Source organism: Aythya ferina, assembly GCF_964211825.1.
Source record: "Aythya ferina genome assembly, chromosome: 1".
Lineage (NCBI taxonomy): Eukaryota > Metazoa > Chordata > Aves > Anseriformes > Anatidae > Aythya > Aythya ferina.
In genome coordinates this window covers 111,106,254-111,125,881 of record NC_140296.1, presented here as the reverse complement: position 1 = coordinate 111,125,881, position 19,628 = coordinate 111,106,254, and the positions used below count along the sequence as shown (strand labels likewise).

The following is a 19,628-nucleotide window of genomic DNA, read 5'->3' as shown; positions in this document are numbered from 1 at the left end:
GAAAAAAGGTTCCTTTTCCATTTCATACATATGGCAAATGCTACATTCTGCTTTTAATTATGATTCTCTTTCTGCTTTAGTTCACAAGTCTTCACCCTATTGTTGTTGTTTTTTCATAAGTATGTTCAGAAAACTGCACTGCACAATTTCATTGTTATTTCAAAAGATATTCTCCCTTAAAACTTACTGATATATATCAAGTGTGCTTTAAGGCATTTTGGCTAAGTTTTCAAAATCTCAGAATATATCTTGAATTTTATATAGTTCTGTTGTTTTATATGATGGAATTACAGGTGTACTGTAACTGAGACCCTCTTTGTCCATGGGGATTAAGAAAGTCAAAGTGCTCCATGACAAAAACCTTATAATGGAACTCTTCTTCCAGCAACTTTTAGTGTTTAAACTTCCACTGAAAGCCTCTATGAGTTAGGAACAGCAAAATTTCCTTTAAAATTCCCCTGACCTACTACATTAGTAGGATTATGGTTGGACTTGATGATCTTTGAGGCCTTTTCTAACCTACACGATTCTATAGTAAGAAACTCTAAATTATCACAGAAATAAAGCTAGGAAGTGATCTGTGGTTCGCATTTCAACACAGGTACTCCAGACTCTAATCAACCCTGAGAAGATGCAACAATTTTCTAAGAAAGCAAAACAGTTCCAGAATACATTTGCAAAAAAAAAGCACCAGACAGTCAGCATCCACAAGATAGCTTAGTCCCATCTTGTGTGTCTAGACCTAGTTACAGAAAGATTAAAGCTAACTGTGAATCTCTGCAGCACTCACTTATTTGTAGAAAACATGAAACTGGGAAGAATACAGAGATAACAATTTTACGTGCTTCCTGCTGCAAACAGCAGGTATTGCTCTAAGGTAAGCCTATTTTATGCAAGACACTGAACAGTCAGGGTACCAACTTCTGTTCATATCAGCCTGTGCTGGACTTCCAGTATAAGGGAAATAGAGTCTGTTATTTGCTAATCATTGGCACAACCAAGACCTCCTTCTTCATTGTTCTCTTATCAAAATATACTGGACCAAAAAACACCACCACCACCACCCACACATACACACACCTCCCCAGCCGCCCAAACCTGTCTGCGTAGATATTCTACAAGTATTTTTAAAACAACGCTTGACAATGAAATGATGGCTTATGATTCATTTCAAGACAAATAAAACCAATAGGTGTTCCCCAAGGTGGTGGTAGTGAGACAAAACATGAGAATAGGTCATCTTAATCACTTGCCTCTTCTCGCCTCTCCTCAGCAGAAGGAACTTTAAGTTCTCGTGCTGTGTCATCCTTGGGATCAAACAAGTAGATGTAATCTGAGGAATAACTAACAAGGATCTCTTGGCCATCTTCACTATAACATAGAGAAGTTACTCTGCAGGATTTGTTATTGAGATGAGGAGGAACAAAACGTGCCACCATTCCAACAGTGCCCCTACCAGCATAATTCCCTGTGGGAGAAAAAGAGAGAGTATATTTACTATTGCAAACTTTCAACCAGCAGTTTCTATATACTCCTTAGTTAACATCCAAAGAAAGATGACCTGAGAAAACCTAAGCAATCTGTAGCTTTTGCAATAATTTGGTTCGGAATACTAACGTATCAGATCTTTCCAGTATATTTTATTTTTTGTTTACACACTCTATATGTAAATTATAGAGAAAGATGAAAATTTATACACACAAGTATATTCATATAATCACCCATCACATGATGGTGTGTGGATACTATCTGTAAAGTTTAATACAAATGGAAATTTTGAAATGTATGAAAACATATTTACACAGCAATAATGCAACTACGTATCACCACACAAATCAGGAATTCATTCTACAGAACTTTGAAAATTTAAGGACATCTGTCTCCTCTTTACTCCCCCAAATGATCTAAAAATTATCAGTTTTTCCTTGAGACATAACACTTATCCCTTTAAGACTGCAGAACTACATGATACATCAGACTTGCACGATAACTCACCTCCATTCTATGCACTAAAACAATCTTCAATTCTAGAGTTAGAAACTTGCAAGCAGATTAAAATTACCTATAAGACAACTAATTGAGAAAAACAAACTGTTCCAAAAACACAACATTTGCCACAAAACTTTCCTGCACAGCATGTCTGTTTTGGCTCAGCATGTGCAAAAGTCTGTCCTTGACAAGTTCGGAGTTTATCATCTCACACTGCATAAGGACTAAAACTGAAAGTTTAAGAGGTAAATCAGCAGATTGCTTACTAGCAATTATCATGGAATATCTCATCCTTAAAAAAAAAAAAAAAAAAAAAAAAAAAGCAACACAACAGTGAAGCACTAAACTCTACACCAACAGTACCAGAAAAACTAGTCTTCAACATTTTGTCTACTCTCTACTTTCCCCTATGGGCCTGCATGCCCAAATTCATCTTACTGTTGTATTGTTACAAAAGTAGGTATAAAAATGAAAAAGTTGTTGTTTTTGTTTTTATTTTGTTGTTTTGTTTTTAAACAAAACTTCAGGGGAAAAGTAAGATCTAACATTTACATAGTACCTTTTAATCAACCTCCCCAGAATCTGTTCCTCAGGCAGTTCTCACAGAATTTTGCTGACCACTATGATGTAAGGGAGAAATCTTGTAAGAACATTAGCCAGCTGAGAAGATTGTTTAATGTTTATTAAGTGATCTTTACTGTTTCCTTTCTCCTCCATCACAATAATCAGCAGGAAATGCTGCAAGAAATGACAGATTGTGACACTGATTACTTTTATGAATGTGTATACACAGCTATGTATATTAATTCGCACATATGTCCAAACATAATCATACATTATGAGTAAGAGATACATTAGAATTGCATATGCACTGTGGCTTGCCGCTTTAAGTTTTTTATAAAAACCTTTTAGATAAGCATCTGATGCATGCTTCCATCTGAGGAATTTGTAATTTTTCAGTTAAATTATGTTTGATATAGCAACAATAACTGCAAAGCTAAACATATTGAATGACATTATGGAGTTCATAAGAACCCTTCCTATAAGGAACAACACGCTGCAGCACAGCAGAATATAAGAAGGCAAGACTTTAATTAAAATGTGAGTAGACCAGAGCAGACTGCATTTATTTGCTTTTAGGAATCTTGAAATCACATGTTTCAAGACAAAGGAAGAGACATGACAGAATGTCCTTTTCTCCATTCAGTATATAACGTATTCTAAAATGGATAAAGAGATTGATTACTTAGTTGAAGATATTACCAAATATTAAAGTGAAATGACTCAACTATTAGAAAGCACAGTTCTCAGAGAACAAACCTACACTTCAATCAGTATTACACTTCAGTCATTCACCATCTATTTTGGAAACAAACAAAAAGAACCTGAAATTGGAAGTGCAAATAGTTAGAAAAGCTTACTATATTGTATGTTTCCCACCTGTTGCTCTTGTACCAAGCATTCGCCGATCATATATTCTTACTGAGCTATCAGAACAACCCACAGCAAGATAGTACGGGATTGGTGGACAGATAGCAACAGAAGTGGCAGCACGCCGACAGTTTATTAAAATATCCTGGAACAAACAAAAATACAGCATTCAGACAATAGCTCTGAGCATTTGAAGTGTAATTTTACTTTTTACTTTGAGACACAGGCTCATTAGTCAAGGAGTTTTTAAGAAAAACAGATCTGGCCTTGTGTAGGTAGGCCATAAACATTCCAAACAGGAAATACACTACAGAGAAGGAAAGCTATCAGAGAAGGAAATATATAATGAGATCAAATGAAAAAGAAAAAAAAAATAACAAAAAACAAACTACAGGAACAAACATTTGAGAACAGATAAGCATAACAGATACAGATTTATAAACTAGCTTGCACGTTACATTTTCCTATGCAAACACAAATAATGATTTAGCTGGAAGAGGACCAAATACACAGAAAGAATCTAAGAATTAGAGTAAGTTTCACCTATGGGCAGATCGTTGAATAAAGAATTTTATTTTAATATGATTGGGATTCAAAGAAACTCCTAAAACCAGGAAATTACACTTCAGTGTAAGTGTTTTTTCAATTCAACACTGCTTCTGCATTCCAAACACAGCAGACACAACTAACACCTTACCTTCTGGAGAGTATTACCCATGATTAATTTGATCTAGTATAAATCATTATCAAATCTTTCCTTATAGAGGGAAAAAAAGATGGTCAAAAACACAAGGGTGCAGCTGATTTTCCAAGATAATTTTTTGCCTCCAACTCTGCACTCTACTGTAACTGACGTAATCAAAACCAACAGATTCAGGTTCAAGGTAGAATCTTTTCTACCACAACTGAATCATCACACCAAAGTTCATAATCTAAAAAGATCCTAAAGTGATACTAAAAAAAAAAATAAAATAAAATAAAAATAAAATGCCCAAACTTTTTTTGTTTCTTGGGAAATATGTTGTCATCTCCACCAACGACCCTGAAATCTATTATTTCTAAAAGCCTTACCAGAATTCAAATCCTATGTTTGTATGATGTACAGCTCTACATTTAGGTCATCTTTATTAAAAGATTTCACTCTTACATCTTTACAATCTTCCTTTGTGCAACTTGTTTTGATTCGAGTATCAAACCATCTTACAGTGCCATCTTCACCACAAGAGAGGAAAGTATACGGATCATTTGGTACTGTCATAATCTGATCAGAAAAAAAAAAAGTATTAATACTTCTGAAAATGCCATTAATTTCAAAAGAAAAACATCAACATTTTGAGCAAAGACTGAAGCAGTTACAACTCAAATTATGAATTCTACTGACACAAAGAAGAAAACTGAAGAAATGCTGATACATCTTCATTTTCAAGAAAAGGTCTGATATACTGAAAATAAACTGCGTAGTATGATGCACAAGGTGAAAAATGAATAGCCTGAATCTTACATTTATTTCTATTATTTTTTAACAAGCAACATAGATTTATTACTATTAGTTTTCAGATAAAGAATCGATTTGCTGCAATAATTCAACAGAAGCTCAGTTTAATTTCCATCAAGTAACAGAAGGCAATAAAAAACAAAACCCTCAGAAGTCTGAATGACATGAAAGTACTAAATGGCTTTTATTTCCATTGAATCATTCATTTACATACACAAAAATCCCCTGAAGCAACTATGCACTAAAGACTGTTACTAACCTACCCTCAACACATTTTATTGCTGTTATAAAAGAGCACTGTACTGCACCATTTTCCTGATCTTGGCCCTGCTCAAACTAGGGAAGACTCAGCTGGTGTCTCTTGTCTACAGCTTCATTTAAGAAGCTCTCTTCAGAAAAATAAAAAGGCAAGCAAACATGTTAAGGCTGAACACAGGCTGATGAACACACACCAAATATCATTGAACTTCTATGAAGTTACTGATAGTAGCAGTATTGTGGGTAAATTCCACCAGTTTCTACAACATACTTTGTTTGGTATTTAAGGGATAGCACTTTTCAACAATATGTTTCATAGAGCTACAAAATCAATAACAGTGTAATACAGTAATTCAACACAGAGCAAAAGATTCTTTGATGCTTTTTATGCAATTATTTTCTTCAAACTCTTAATAACAATAACCTATAGATATCTGTAACTCTCTCTACCTAAAATATGATTACAAATGTAATCTCTGCAGGATTCAACCATTCCTCTTGTAATGCTCAGTATGTTACTAAAACAATGCATGCTGTGGCAAATTATACTGCTGACAAATAAGAAATTTAACTGAACAAAGCCAAGTATTTAATAACAACGGAACAATAAAATTCTGAGCTATGACTATGATTCTTCAATATATCAGCATAACATACTGAAAAGAGCACCTTTCTCTCCACATTTACTCACGTTAACTATTTTATTGGTGTAGTTATGAAAGACAGCAATTGCTCTTCAGTCTACTAAATCCTTCCAGCATTTTTGATGTGTTGTGGTGCAAAACTTGCCTTAAAAACATTTACTTGGTCCCAAAAGTGCTGTTGAACATGGTATAACACAGTAAACTTTTTTCTAATAGCTATGGTTTATGTTTGTTCCCAATGATACTATTTTACAGTATACATGTAAAAATGTGATATATACCTACACTTGCAGGTGCAAGTTTTTATGCATGGTGCTTAACAACATCCTAATTGATTTATAAGCACTACAATAAAGAAAGAGAGAGGTACAGACCCCAATAGTTAAGAATTATTGTTAACATATTTAAGTTCAAACATCATATAAAGAAATCTTTTCCTGCCTATTACATTAACTTGAAAAAAATATATTGTGATGTGATAATTTTACTATGTAGAAAATGTGAAGGTAAGAGTTGTACTTTCTTCTCCTAAAATGGAATTAACAGGAACAGTAGTAAAGAAAAGCACTTGGCTGAATAAAAATAAACTTGCAATAGCCTTGTATAAACATCAAATTCTCCAGAAACATGTTTCATGAACTTCTCTCTCCATCTCTACCTACTCTGTTCTCCTCAGAATTAAAAACGATTGTCCAATTATCTCACAGTTCGTAATGATCTACACAAATTACTCTCTTTCAATGGATGCTTTTGTAATGTCTGAAGCTCCAAGTTTAAAGCGCAATATAAATCCAAATCACATTCAAATTTAGAATTAGTACCTCCAGGCCAGATTATGTTAGCGTTTGGTATTTAGAGAATCCAGTGAGTCAAAGTTCTATATTTAATATGATGATGTGGTTACATACAGCTGAACTGTAAGATCACAAAATTTTAAATGATTTTCCCACTCCAGAAACCTACGAGCAATGAAGTTGCATTATGCCAGAAGCTGAAGCTGTGTCAGACATTTGCTTCAAAAGAACTGCATTTACTCCATTGTACTTTCACATGTCAAGGCTCAAACAAAAAAGGTCTGCTATGCCACACAATAACACAGACATTTGATGTTCAAGTATCAAACAGGTTTAAGACACAGTAACAGAACTTAGAGTCTTCATCAAAGTTCCTTTTCCTGACAAAATATTTTATAAACCTATATAACTTTTTGAAGATAGCTCAAACTATTAACTTTTTGTTATGTTAAACCTTGGTACAAAGCAGACCAAGATAATTAATGTCAAAAGGGCACTTGTTAAAATATATGTCATATAGGGGAATTGGACATACCTTCCATTAACAGTATTTAAAGACAACCAAAACAGTATCCTATGCTGTCGTTCAAAACAACAGTAATGCCCTCTTTTTCACATTATTTGCTAGTTTCAGTCACTTCATGTAATCAACCAAATTGTTGGTTAACCCAAGTTCAGGCAAATCAAAACTTGGGACTGCCACAGTGACTTTCCCTGGCAATACTTATGCTGCTATCAGCACTTCCATTTGCAGTACTCATAGCAGCTTACCCATGACCCTGAAACTCCCAAGCACCCTAGCCCACTGTTCTAATGACACTTCTGCCACTACCCACTTGTCTCCTCAGTCCAGTGTCCTTAACTGTTCTCCTATTCCCAAGCTCAGAAACTATTTTATACCATACCCCAGGAAACAGAGGTACCAGCTGAGCCAGTAACTGGCTGCTCCCCAAGTCTGTAGCCAGCTGGCAAGGAGGCTCTTACTTCCCCAAGAAGCCAGAACACTGACCCATCCTCAACTGAGGACACTTCATCTTTAAGAAACAGCATCTTTGTCTCCAGATGTTCTTATGAAAAGGCAGGCTTTATCTGAGGCACAGAGCACATCCAATCAATCTGCAGAACCCAAAGACTAATGCACGCTGCTATATATAGTCAGCTTCAGCAGCAACTGAGGCAGTTTAAGCTTCTGGCCGAGGGCCACAGGACTGATGCTATTCAAAGGGAGCGGCAGTTTCTCAGTCAAAGCAATCTCAAAACTAAAAGCAGATGACGTGAGCCTGGGGTCCAGTTTTGCAAAACTGAAATTTAGTACTTAGACTACAATTTTGAATTAAACCCGGGCAAAAACAAACATATAAAACAAACAAAACACCTACAATCCCATAAACACCTACTCAGTGAATAATACCACAGGGTTTGCTGGACTGACTGACCTATAAGGTCACTGGCAGGCAGAAGATGTTTCTTGACAAATCCTTTAAATGAACACTTAATATCAACTGTAAGGACTATTTTGTTACGTGCTCAAAAATGAATCCTAGCAGTGCTTCAGCCATCTTACTTGCTCACACAACCTCTTCATACAACCCAAATTCAGTCATAATCTAGCAGAGATTTTTAAATACTTTGTTCACTTAACATACAAATAAGAAAAAGATGTAAGAATTTCCAGTGAAATCTGAGCTAAATAGTAACAAAAGCAATGGATTTGGAACTTTTTTTTTTTTTTAAATCGAACATTCATAATATAAGAAGAAAATAGCATGACTTCACCTATTTTAAAGATAAGTTTTACAAACAGCAGATTTTGCTGTCATTTAAATAAGTAGGTAAATCTAACTATTTTGCTAACTGAACTAAGACTTCATTTGCCTATTTATATGACCACAACTTCCAAGTGAAGATTGGAAACACTGGATCTAAATTTACAAATAAACTGTTAATATAAGACAAAATACAGAAATTGCCTAAAACTTGAAATACATTTTCAGATTAAGTTACTTACATACATTTTGAAATAACAATTTCTTCAGATTATAATTGTGAAAAAGGGTTAAACTGATGAAGAGTATTATTTTATTTTTTTTTGTGGTGGGGAGGGTAATGAAATAAAAATAAAGAAGTGAAACATAGCCACCGCCCCTTTCCCTATCACCAACTCCAGAAAGAACTTCACAGCACAATTTAAGCCATTTTTGCTCTGCAGAGAATTATTTTAGTGAAGATTCATTCAGCTATTGTGTTGCTAAAGAAAGTGGTCTTAATCACACTCCCTTTTGGAAAATCCTTCATTTAGATAAAATCTCTTTCATTTAAAACCTACTCTGTAAGGAAAAAAAAAAAAAAAAGGTAGAAGGAAGGTTCTTTAATTCTCACTGAAATAAAGCTTTCATCGACTAATTAAAACCTTGTGAAACAATACAAGAAAACGTGTTCTAGCTGTTTTAAAATTATCATACACTTTTGTAAGGTACCTCATAGGTGGTTCCATAGTGGCACGTGTACTGGCATTGTCTGTTGGTCTCTGCATCCTGCTCAACATTAGTATAAAAGATGACCCCATCTCCAGAACAAGATACAATCTGTTTGTCATTGGTGCATGGTAAAAATTTTGCACTAAAAATATTGGCCCGATGTCCTGAGCGAATGGTTGTTAAAACCTATGAAAGAAAAAGATAGGCTGTATCAGGTTAACCTTTTTCAAGCAAATAAAGAATGGAAAAATAATAGACTCTTGTACTATAAAGCATCAATTATGTACAGGCTGCCTGTGATGAATAGTTTAATGCCAATAGAACAGAAAAGCTGTCTTTACACCAAGTTTCTTCTAAGAACAAATTGGTCCCACAAGAGACATTCACTTACATGCTTGCCCAAAGTACTCTGCAGAATGAAAGAACTGGAATGCACCTGCCACCTTGTCTTTTTAAAACGCTAGCTATGTATCACATTGGGTTTCTCAAAGTAAAACATCAGGGCAGGATAATGCAGCCACCCTGCATGGCAGTGAGGAGACACTTAAAAGATCTGGAATGCTGTGGGTAAAGAAGAATAAGGCATTCTAACCCAAGCCAACTTTATAGACTTTAAAAATTGATACTACCCTTAAAATTAATCCACTTTAAAATGAGATCTGAAGTGTATGAGAAAGGATATTTTGAAACCAGTCAAATAAAAATCTAAGAACATGACTACCAGGCAGTAAACTAAAAGTTTAATTCAGTCTCAATGAATGTCATCCATCTACAGTACAGCAGAGAAGCATATCATTTACTTTACAGTTGTTTTTAAGCATTTTTTGATGACTCTTTATGTTTCCTAACATAATTTTGATTAGGCTATTAGAACTTAAAAAATCATTCATGTGCTCTCCTGTACACTGGTGAACATTCTATACTTACATTATTTTTCAGGTCTGTAGCATTTAAACCAAATTGCATTTTTACCACTACTAATGATATATACCAAGTTGTTTACAGTAACAAAATCACTTCCAAATTTCCACTCAATTAACTTAATCAAAGAAAACATTATGCAAATGTAGTTGCTCTGTCAGCAATAGCTGCTGCGTAATATTTTACAAGGTTACAAGTATTTATAGTATTTCATGGCTTTTAAACAATTCACATACACACACAAAAAAGATTGTGTATCTGCCTATTTTAGGATTCACAAAGCTCATTATTGGAAAAAAAAAATCAGGAGATACAATCAATTCATCTTATTTCAATAAATGTGCCTCAATTTAGATTTGTTCAGACTTCTCCATTTAACTGAAAACCTTAAAAAAAATAGATATTCAAAAGAAATGAGAAACTCGTTTCAAAGAAGTAACTTAGAACAAGGAGTCCATAAGGCACCCTAGTTCACGGGTTAAAGAGGTGTCATCTGACAATCCCACTCCTGATTTCAGTTATTGCTACTGTAAAAGAAATATTTTTGACCTGACAAGAAATCCTTTTTGATCTCCCTAGTAAAAGTCTGAACTATACCATGTTAGATTTCCTTTCCAGTTCTCCACTCTTCCTCTCTATTACTGAATATAAGCAGGTAAGGCAGCCTTATTCTTTTCATCCTTGTCTCATCAAATTACACGTGTTTCCTGAAACTTTACCTTTTTTCCTCACAAACCCCAAGCTAATGCCTTTGCTTTTCATTCAGTCAATACCTGATCTATTTTAATCTGCTGCTTCAGTTTTCCCCATATGCAGATCTCAACGTAGATATGGAGACCTACATTTGATGATTACCCTCAAGCTTGGATAAACTTAGATTTTTCTTTCCTTTTCTTCTTCTCTCCTCCATAGTAAACTGAAAGAGCATTTAGAAACGTGTATGTGGTGACAAGTTCTCAGTAAAGGAAAGAGTTTTGTCACAGGCAAACCCAGCCCAATCTTGCCTGTCCCTCGAGATCCTGACTATGTTGCGTAGTATTGCAATAATGAGTATTAAAGTATTACAGCATTCATTATCTGCAGATTTTCCATGGCCTTCTTGACTTGCACTATACAGCCTATACATATATCCTTTTCTGCTCTGGTTATTACACTGCCTTAGAGGTAGGAAAAAGAGAGGCACCTGTTACAAAAATGTTGCTTGTCCTTTGGCTGTAACGGATTTTCTCATCTGTTGATGAGAAAATTAAATGCAGACAGCCAACCCCCGAAAGCCTAGCACTAGCTACACAGTGTAAACGCCACTGTCTTACTCCATTGGAGCATTTTACTACCAATGTAGAATAGGCTACCAACAATTAACAACCAAGTAAAATCAGGGGGAAAGATTAAAAAAATCATTTTTCAATGCTTGATTAGCTATAATTCAAATATCTTCACAACTTTTGCAATTGCTTAAGTAATACATTACACAGAAAATCAATTGAAGAGGCAACAAATTCAAGATTTCAAATTGCGCGTCTTAAGAGCAAAGAGTACATCTTAGGGACATGATTACTTATTTATGTAGCAATCCCAGAAGCTTACTACTTCCCTAACAACACATATTTTGCTCCAAGAAACACTACACAAGATGAGCAGGTTTTGGCAAAGTAAATGGAGAAGTAAAAAGTTGTTCTTTGTAGTTGTGTTTTTGTTGTTGTTGCTGTTTTTTTCCCCACCATGTTGTTGTTTGGCCTTTTTCTTATAAAAGGAATGAGCTATGGAATTGCCTGTTTGATCATGCACTTTCAGAACTTGTGGCAGCTACTAGACCATCTTTTTTAAACTTGAAATGTTTAACTTCCATACCCAGATGGAAACTCTTTATGGTGACTTTGTTTTCCTTTTTGCCATAATGAACAAAACAGAAGTCTTAAGTCCCATTAAAAACAAAACTTTTTTTTTTTTTAAAGTGGTTGTACTTATCTTCCACTTTAGCTCACCTTCTGAAAAGAGGCCTGTTGAAACAAATGAAATATTGTTGAATCAAATATCAGTGGTTTCCTAAGTCTTTCAGGATGTAGTTAGAGATCTCATTCAAGATATTTAGCACCGAATCATTTACAATCCAGCCACTTCAACAGTATTTTCTTTGTCCCTTTCAAAGCCTCTCATCTTCAGGTGAAAAGTAGCAATTCTAACTCTGGAAAAGATGCAAATTCCCAGTCTCGCTAAGCACACTCCAAAGCCTCTACAATACTTTGTCACAAGCTGAACCCTTTCCCTCTCTGAAGGCAAACCAGGCTACAGATTTAAAAATCCTGAGCGTAACTACAGGTAAGAGTCCTGTGTACACACAGTCATCTGAGAGAAGTCTCAGGCCACATTTAAGGGCTTTGAAAACTGAGTGCTCAACCTGATGTAAATACACAAATTCCCAACACAAATTCCCATCTTTCTGTACTTATGGCATAAAGAGCTTTAGCTCCAGCCAGTTCTTTTTTTTTTTTTTTTTTTTTTGGGTGTGGGGGTGTGTGGATGAGGGAACAGGGATGGAACATATACTGAGATGTCTAAAACATTTATTTTGATGGAAGTAAGTAGTCTATAGTGGGTAGAGTGAAATACAATGAGAAAGAAAGGATCCACAAAAGGAAATATTCTCAGCCATCTCAAGGTACAACAAAGCACTTCTCTTTTGATTTAGACTTGCCATTACTATTAAAAGTCACAGTAATACATTCCTCCTCAGATGCACAAACAACACAAATATAAAACCTGTTCAAACTTGAGAAATATTATTTGGAAAATTTCTCCTTCTGAGGCACATAGTAACAATACCTCTATCTGACTATACACAACAAAAACTGGACTTACGTACTCAGCGCTGGTGTAAATGACAAGTAAACAAGAATAAATGCTTCCTTATTAAACAGAATATTTTACTACCACAGAAGACAATATTGATGGCTGATGTCTATTTTAGCTAATCCAGCTAGCTCATAGAAGAAAATACAGTAGTAATGATATCAGCCATGATGACATAATTACAGCAGAGCTCTGGTACCAATTCCAATTTGTTCTCTATTGATTCTGTTACTTACGCCAGAGAAAATAAGCTAACACAATTGTAACAGTCATTTAAAAATAAAATAACTATAATAATAATAATAAAAATCATACCTCTACTATATTTGAGGAACAACACTGGTTATTAGGTCTTTTTGCTAGTACCTGCTGTTTTATAATTGCATTTGCATGTATTGAAAAATCTATCTGCTCTACTGTTATGCCAAATGCACTTCAAAAAAAATAAAATAACTCAGCTGAATTAAAAACAGGAGATTTTTTGTTTTCCTACATTTCTCATTTCTCTTAAGTGGTGTGGTAGTACACAATGGGGGGGAGGAGGGACAAACTCTTCACATGAAGTTTAAGTTGCTGCACATATTAAAGTGTTAGAATATTATTATAGAATAAGATAATTAAACAGTTGCCAGACAGTGATATATTAAAGTCCCTCCAATAACATTCACTTTGAATTATATCCTTCACCCTCTTCCTAGCTGTCTCAGACACCTTTTCTTCCCTCGTCTAATGACACTGATCTGGATTTTGTCAGATTAGCACCAACAACTGAAATGAAGAGATCAAGTTTAGAAGCAATGGTTCATTTGGGGAAGTAAGGAAAAGGGCCTTACCAGTAGGCATCACTCCAAATCACTACTGTTTTCCCATCACAGCTCTTCATTGCTGCCTCCATAACCTCCTATTAAAACTCTCTTCCATCATACCAACCATGCATTTTGTTTCCGTCTCTATATTTAATTTTTCAGTGCCTCTTCTGGGTTTATTTCTCAAAAAGTTCTGAGTTTAGTTCTGAGGAAGCACGGAAGTGCAGACTTCGCCTGAACATTGCTGCATAGGATCCCCAGGACTGAAGGATATGTGCAGAGTATCTGTTCCTGCAAACTACCAACAGTCCCCTCAAAAGCAAAGTACAGAACATTGCTGCTATGTGGTGGAAGTCACTTGACTGGACCTTAACTCATGTCAGTGCAGAAGTGGAAAAGCAGAGATTTTTACAGCACTTACCTTCACAAACCTGCTTCCCCTAACTCAGCACAATTTCTCTATCCACATATGGGTAAACCCAAAGCAATGTTGTTTCAAATGGTAATAACTTTTTAATAAAGGTTGACACTTTACTTCAACAATGTTACACAAAAAGACAACTTAGTATATTACACAGCAGAAACTAATATATTATTTTAAAGCTAAAATAAACAATTCATCTGACTAAAAGATTTCACAATTACTGAATACTACTGCTAATTCTGACACTAATCTGTTGTGAGACCTTGTTCCTTTTGTGTCAGACCACCTACCGTAAAATTGGATAATACCAAAGTCACAAGGAATTAGAATACTAAGTTTTTTAAGCACCGTGAGGTTTTATAGTGTTCTGTAAATGAGAATAAAGTGCCTGATATTATCTTCATCAGATAAAAATTAGTTGCTCTTGAAAAACAACACCTTAAAACATATCTGAAAAATATAAGTATTCAGAAACAAACCTACCTTTCTGCTGTAAGGATTACTAATTACCAGATTGGTGTCATCAGAACCAGATAAAATATATTCTCCTGTATCATTCCAGCAAATTGTATTCACCTGCATGAATTAAAAAAAAATCTGTTTAGACTTGCATTACAATTTTCAGAATATTAAAACATCAAAATAATATACTTATCCAACACCACGAAGAAAAGGAGTTAACAAATGCAATTTAAATGAATTAATTTCTAAGCAGCTAGCACACACAAAAAGTACTTTTAAAATAAACTGATAAGGGAATCACCTGCTTTACCTACGGCCTCTCCATTTACAACTCAGTTGCTCCCTTTGCTCCTGAAGAGTCCATCAGGAAAATTAAACCTTCACACAAAGGCCTCATGTCCCACAATTTTACACATTCAAGTGCTTTATTGTAGCAAATATACTCCACAGAGTTCTCAGAATTTGAACTAGAGGACGTCAAAGCACTCATCATTACATCTTCACATCACCCAAATTCTGAGCGTCCATTGCCTCTTGGTCACCACACCTTCCCAGGTAAAAAAAAAAAAAAAAAAAAAAAAAAAAAAAAAAAAAAAAAAAAAATCACTGTAGAACCCCTCCCAGATCTCCCCCTCCTGAGAAGCGTGAGCACGCTGGGAAAGCCAAATTCTCCAGTGCGGTGCAGATCATTTGGGGGAAAATTTACAATATATTTCCCTACCAATTTTCCTGTTCATAAGACTGCATTTAATACTGTGTTAATGAAACAAAGCTGTAAATGCACACAAAATCCAGAAAGCTCAGAAAGTATCCTTAGAGTACGCAGGTTTGCCTTCAAGCAGCAGCTCGTGCACAAGCACCAGAGACTGCGTGCATGGCCATTCTTATCTCAAATAGCCCCTAAAATAGCTTTAGCTGTCAAACAGCAGCCATCAACACTTTCCGCTGGCTCTTTTCTGTCAGCAGGATTACTTCTGTACTGTGATGTGTCAGAGTGGACTATATCATCAGTCAAGCCTCCCTCCACTTTTTCTATGTCCTTTTCTTGTGCTTCCTTTTTCATTCAAATGTCTCATTCTTAATCTAAGCCTGAAAGACAGAAATCTTTTTGCTTAAAATAGAAATACCTGTTTTAGTTACTATTTTAAGCAGAAGCTTAGCTGGGGTCCTTAATTAAGCAAAGTTGCAAAATGAGAATTAGGTGCTCACATGGATGGATCACGCGGGCACATGGGCAAGCAAAAGGAATTACCAGAACTTGACATATTCATGGAGGAGCTTTACATTAACTCTAATAGGCACTCAAAAAAAAAAGAAGAGAGACCTTAGCATTACAACAGACATGCCTATAGCAGGCTTGGCACAATGCACAGCAGCAGTCAATGTTAAGAACCATTAAGAAATGAACAGAAAAGCAAACATCATTCTGTCAGTGTATAAATCCATGTACAACAAATCTGCCTCCACACTGCAGTTTTGCTTCACATCCCACATATTCTCAATTTCTATTAATGTCCATTTGAAATGAGAAGTTATGAAAAAGAATGACTAGGGTAATCACAAGTGCCTAATTAAGCAAATGAGGGGAGATGACAAAAAAAAAAAAAGATGAAAAGGAAAGCAAAGAGAATATAGGAAGATGCAAATGGGAGACACATTTATCTGAGTTACAATTCCACAAGCCTAAACAAGACATCAATGTCTTCCTTCTAAATTCTGATTTCATTCAGGGTTGAGCAATTTCAGCATTCCCTGCCCAAGCCAAACTCACTTCAGAAAAAAAAAAAAGTGAAGTGAGATGACTTAACCAAATGTGTGCTAGAAGTCTGCACACTATACTGCCTTTTTAATCTGTACCAGAATAACTTGTCAACATTACTGGCAAAGTCACTGAAGTCTTTCAGTAGAATGAGCTCAACTCCTTCCCCTGCTCCCCCCCGTGACTACTCCCTTCCAATAACTGACCAGTTAATACAGAACACTTCTCAGTGTTCAGTAGATCCTAGTGATCAACAGCGAATAATAACCCCAGTAAATATGTATATGGACACTGAAACCAGATGGTCAATGAGAGCAGATTTTAAAAAAATAAGTCCTCATGTCCCATTCTAAGGTAGAAAACCCACTATTAAAATACCTTGTAAATGAGAACTAGCTAGAAAACTGGTTTGTATCTCCAAACAGTATAGAAAAGCTACATATCTATTACCTTCAGGCCACTCAAAGCATCATGTTACTGTCACTACACAAGGAGTTTGAAATTCTTCCTGCTAGGGCCAAAGCACAGGATATGGCAAACACAAATGACAGAAAATTACCAGAAGATGAAAAAGTCAGAGGGTGTGTAATTAGTTTTTTGTTGTTGTTGTTTTTGCTAGCCTTGAAAGGAAGCAGCAAGCACTTTTAATTCATTAATTGAATAGTTAAGAAATAAGTTTACTATCTTTGGGTTTTCCTCAAAGACAATGCAGAAGGCAGTGCTGCCAATCCTTGAGACTGAAAAAGCAAACTCCTCATTCCTATTTTAAGCAGGATAGATCAACAGCATACAAAAAAAAATAAAATAAAAAATAATAATAATAAAAAAATAAATAAATAAAATCTCTGTCAGATTTGGCTACCTCACACAGAAAGCATCTCACTGAGTTTTACACATTTGCAGCTGAGCTCCTCACCACCTTAAGCTCCCTTTAGACATAACCCCAGAAACAGCAACTTGTGGGGTACGGGTACGTATGACCTCACTCAGACAACGTGAATCGTGTTGAAAGAGGCAAATGACACCCTGGAAGGGTGATCAGGTTCCCAGCAGACATTGGTGGCTAGGTAGATTAATTCAATTACTTCACGTATTACTGCTAGAAGTCTGTTCAAGTGAAGTTAAAGAACAAAGGTAAGAGATGAGAGGAGTGGAAAACTGCACTATTTCAAAGGCTAAGGTACCTAAACTCTGAGATAGAAATCTTTGCATCCCAAACAAAAAGATGCTAGGGCAATATTAATGCTGCAAGAATACAGATTGCAATTACTTTATTTCTGCATTTACTTTTATTTTGCAGGTTTTTCTTAAAGCAAGTAGTAAGAAATGATACTGAATGGTTGTTGACAGTGTCTTGTAAGATTAACTTCTAAAGACCTTTTTTCAAATTGTAACAATATCTTAAACACCTATATATAAAGCTAAAAATTCAGAATAAAAACACTTTCCACCCAGCAAAATAATTAAGTTAGGCACATGTTATAAAGCATTTGTTAAAAGCTCACATAATAAACTCAAACTGCATTTTCAAATACATATTCATCAGGTAGATTCAGGCACCACCACATTCCTCCTAAGGACATTTTAGGAGATGAAAAACTACTAGAAAAGAATCTTCAAAATAAAAATCACTGCTACAATCTTAAATACAAAAACTGGTAAGTAACTTTCTACACAGTGTCATTCATAAAACATTTTTGGTTGTGAGGGGAGGGAGAGAAATTAATGCATTTGGTATTTAAGCCAGCATCACCTGCACCAGACACTTAAAACACTAATAGAGATTTAAGTAAAAAAAAAAATAATTAAAAAAAAACATACCACAACATAGCACAAAAACTGCTATAGATTCCACTCTAAAGTTTAAGGTTAGTTCTAACTGAAAGGATAAGCATGTGTTTTCCTGACATAGGAGTTTAACTCGTTCCCATAGCAGGATGGGTATTAAAGTATAGAAATCGGATTTTGTTTTTCTTCAAAGATGAATTGGCAAATGCTTAAGAAGCAACAAATTCCTACAGAATTCAAACGTAGGTCTCACTACACAGAGGTTTCCAGCTTAGCTTTAATACACGGTATTTGCATTCCCAAGTCAAGGAACTCTTATTGTGGTAACAGTCATAATTTAACATCTTTTAACAAACAAAGGAAAAAAAAGCAACAAGTCACTTACACATCCATCGTGCACATTCAAGGTTGCTTCAAGTTTTAATCTTTGGATAAATTCTCTTCTCCCTGTGAAGAAAAATACTCATTACATACTCTATTAAAACAGTAACACTGAAGAAGCTAATTAAGACCCTACTAACAGGCACTAACGGGTAAAAACCTGAACAAGAAAGAACTGGAATATAAATCTAAGTCTTGAAAGAATTCATTTCATTCTCATTTCACAAATGTTAAGACAAGCATCACATTTACTAGCTTTTCCATCACCTTTAAGAAGAGTGTAGAAATGGTGACATGCACAGTTCACAGGTTGACACTTGTCCTGAAAATAGCTAGAAAGCTGAAAATAACCCTATGGGTTTTTTGGTCAACTTAGCTGAAGACAGCAAGTATAACAGTTTTAGAAGTATGACATATCATATAAGGCATGCAAAGGCACGTGTTTAGGTCTCAAGCAGAAAGTAAAACAGTGCATTGAAAACAACACGACCTCTTCATAAGCTAGGTGCTTAATCTAAATGCAAATTGGAGATATTAGGTTAGAGTAACTTTGTTTCATGAAAACAGGTTATAATGAACTTAATAATCCTGGGAAAAGACTTTCAGAAAAGGAAAACACTGATAAGCCTGATCTTTTTACTAAAATCCTAAAGCCTCTTAAGCTCAAAGGACATTATCTTATTTTGTCCTGTATTTGTATAGCTCTGAGAACAAAACTCTAGGTAAGATACTAGGCTGTACTGTTTTTGAATACCAAACCTAGTGAATTCAGTCACAATTAACTTCCCTTCAGGGAAACTAAGGAGACAGGGATAGAAACTGCAGCATCAGAGAGCCCTCTCCACACCTGAAGACCCTACATCTCGTGACTTCTTTAGGTTCAGCTCCAAGGAGAGACCATCTCAGCGCTAGTGTTGTTGCCTCTGGCACTCCAATAGAAATTTGGGACCATAATTTCTCCTCTATCTACTTATTTCCTCATTGTGTGTTTTACTTGCCCCAGATACAATCCTGAACTGGAAAAGACCACCTGATATCCATGCCTGATCCCTCAATCCCCAGCACCTGACCGGGAGTACGAGGTATGAGTTAAAGAAGGGGTAGAGTTAAACTTCTTTCCAACACCCTCTCTGTATTGTTGGTGGGCTG

The 19,628-nt window shown here is 35.4% G+C and overlaps 1 protein-coding gene across 13 annotated transcripts in view; it reads right to left on the bottom strand.

Moving 5' to 3' along the window:
- The window catches only part of DCAF6 (DDB1 and CUL4 associated factor 6), an 86,042-nt gene that overhangs the window by 54,706 nt on the left and 11,708 nt on the right, over positions 1–19,628 (bottom strand). For all 13 annotated transcript variants that reach the window (XM_084512528.1, XM_084512535.1, XM_084512533.1 and 10 more), the window contains exons 2-7: positions 18,484–18,545; positions 14,573–14,665; positions 9,089–9,274; positions 4,568–4,681; positions 3,430–3,565; positions 1,254–1,468 (exon numbers count right to left, since the gene is read on the bottom strand). In XM_084512528.1, the coding sequence (XP_084368654.1) occupies positions 1,254–1,468; positions 3,430–3,565; positions 4,568–4,681; positions 9,089–9,274; positions 14,573–14,665; positions 18,484–18,545 (806 nt within the window). The remainder of the gene's footprint in view (positions 1–1,253; positions 1,469–3,429; positions 3,566–4,567; positions 4,682–9,088; positions 9,275–14,572; positions 14,666–18,483; positions 18,546–19,628) is intronic.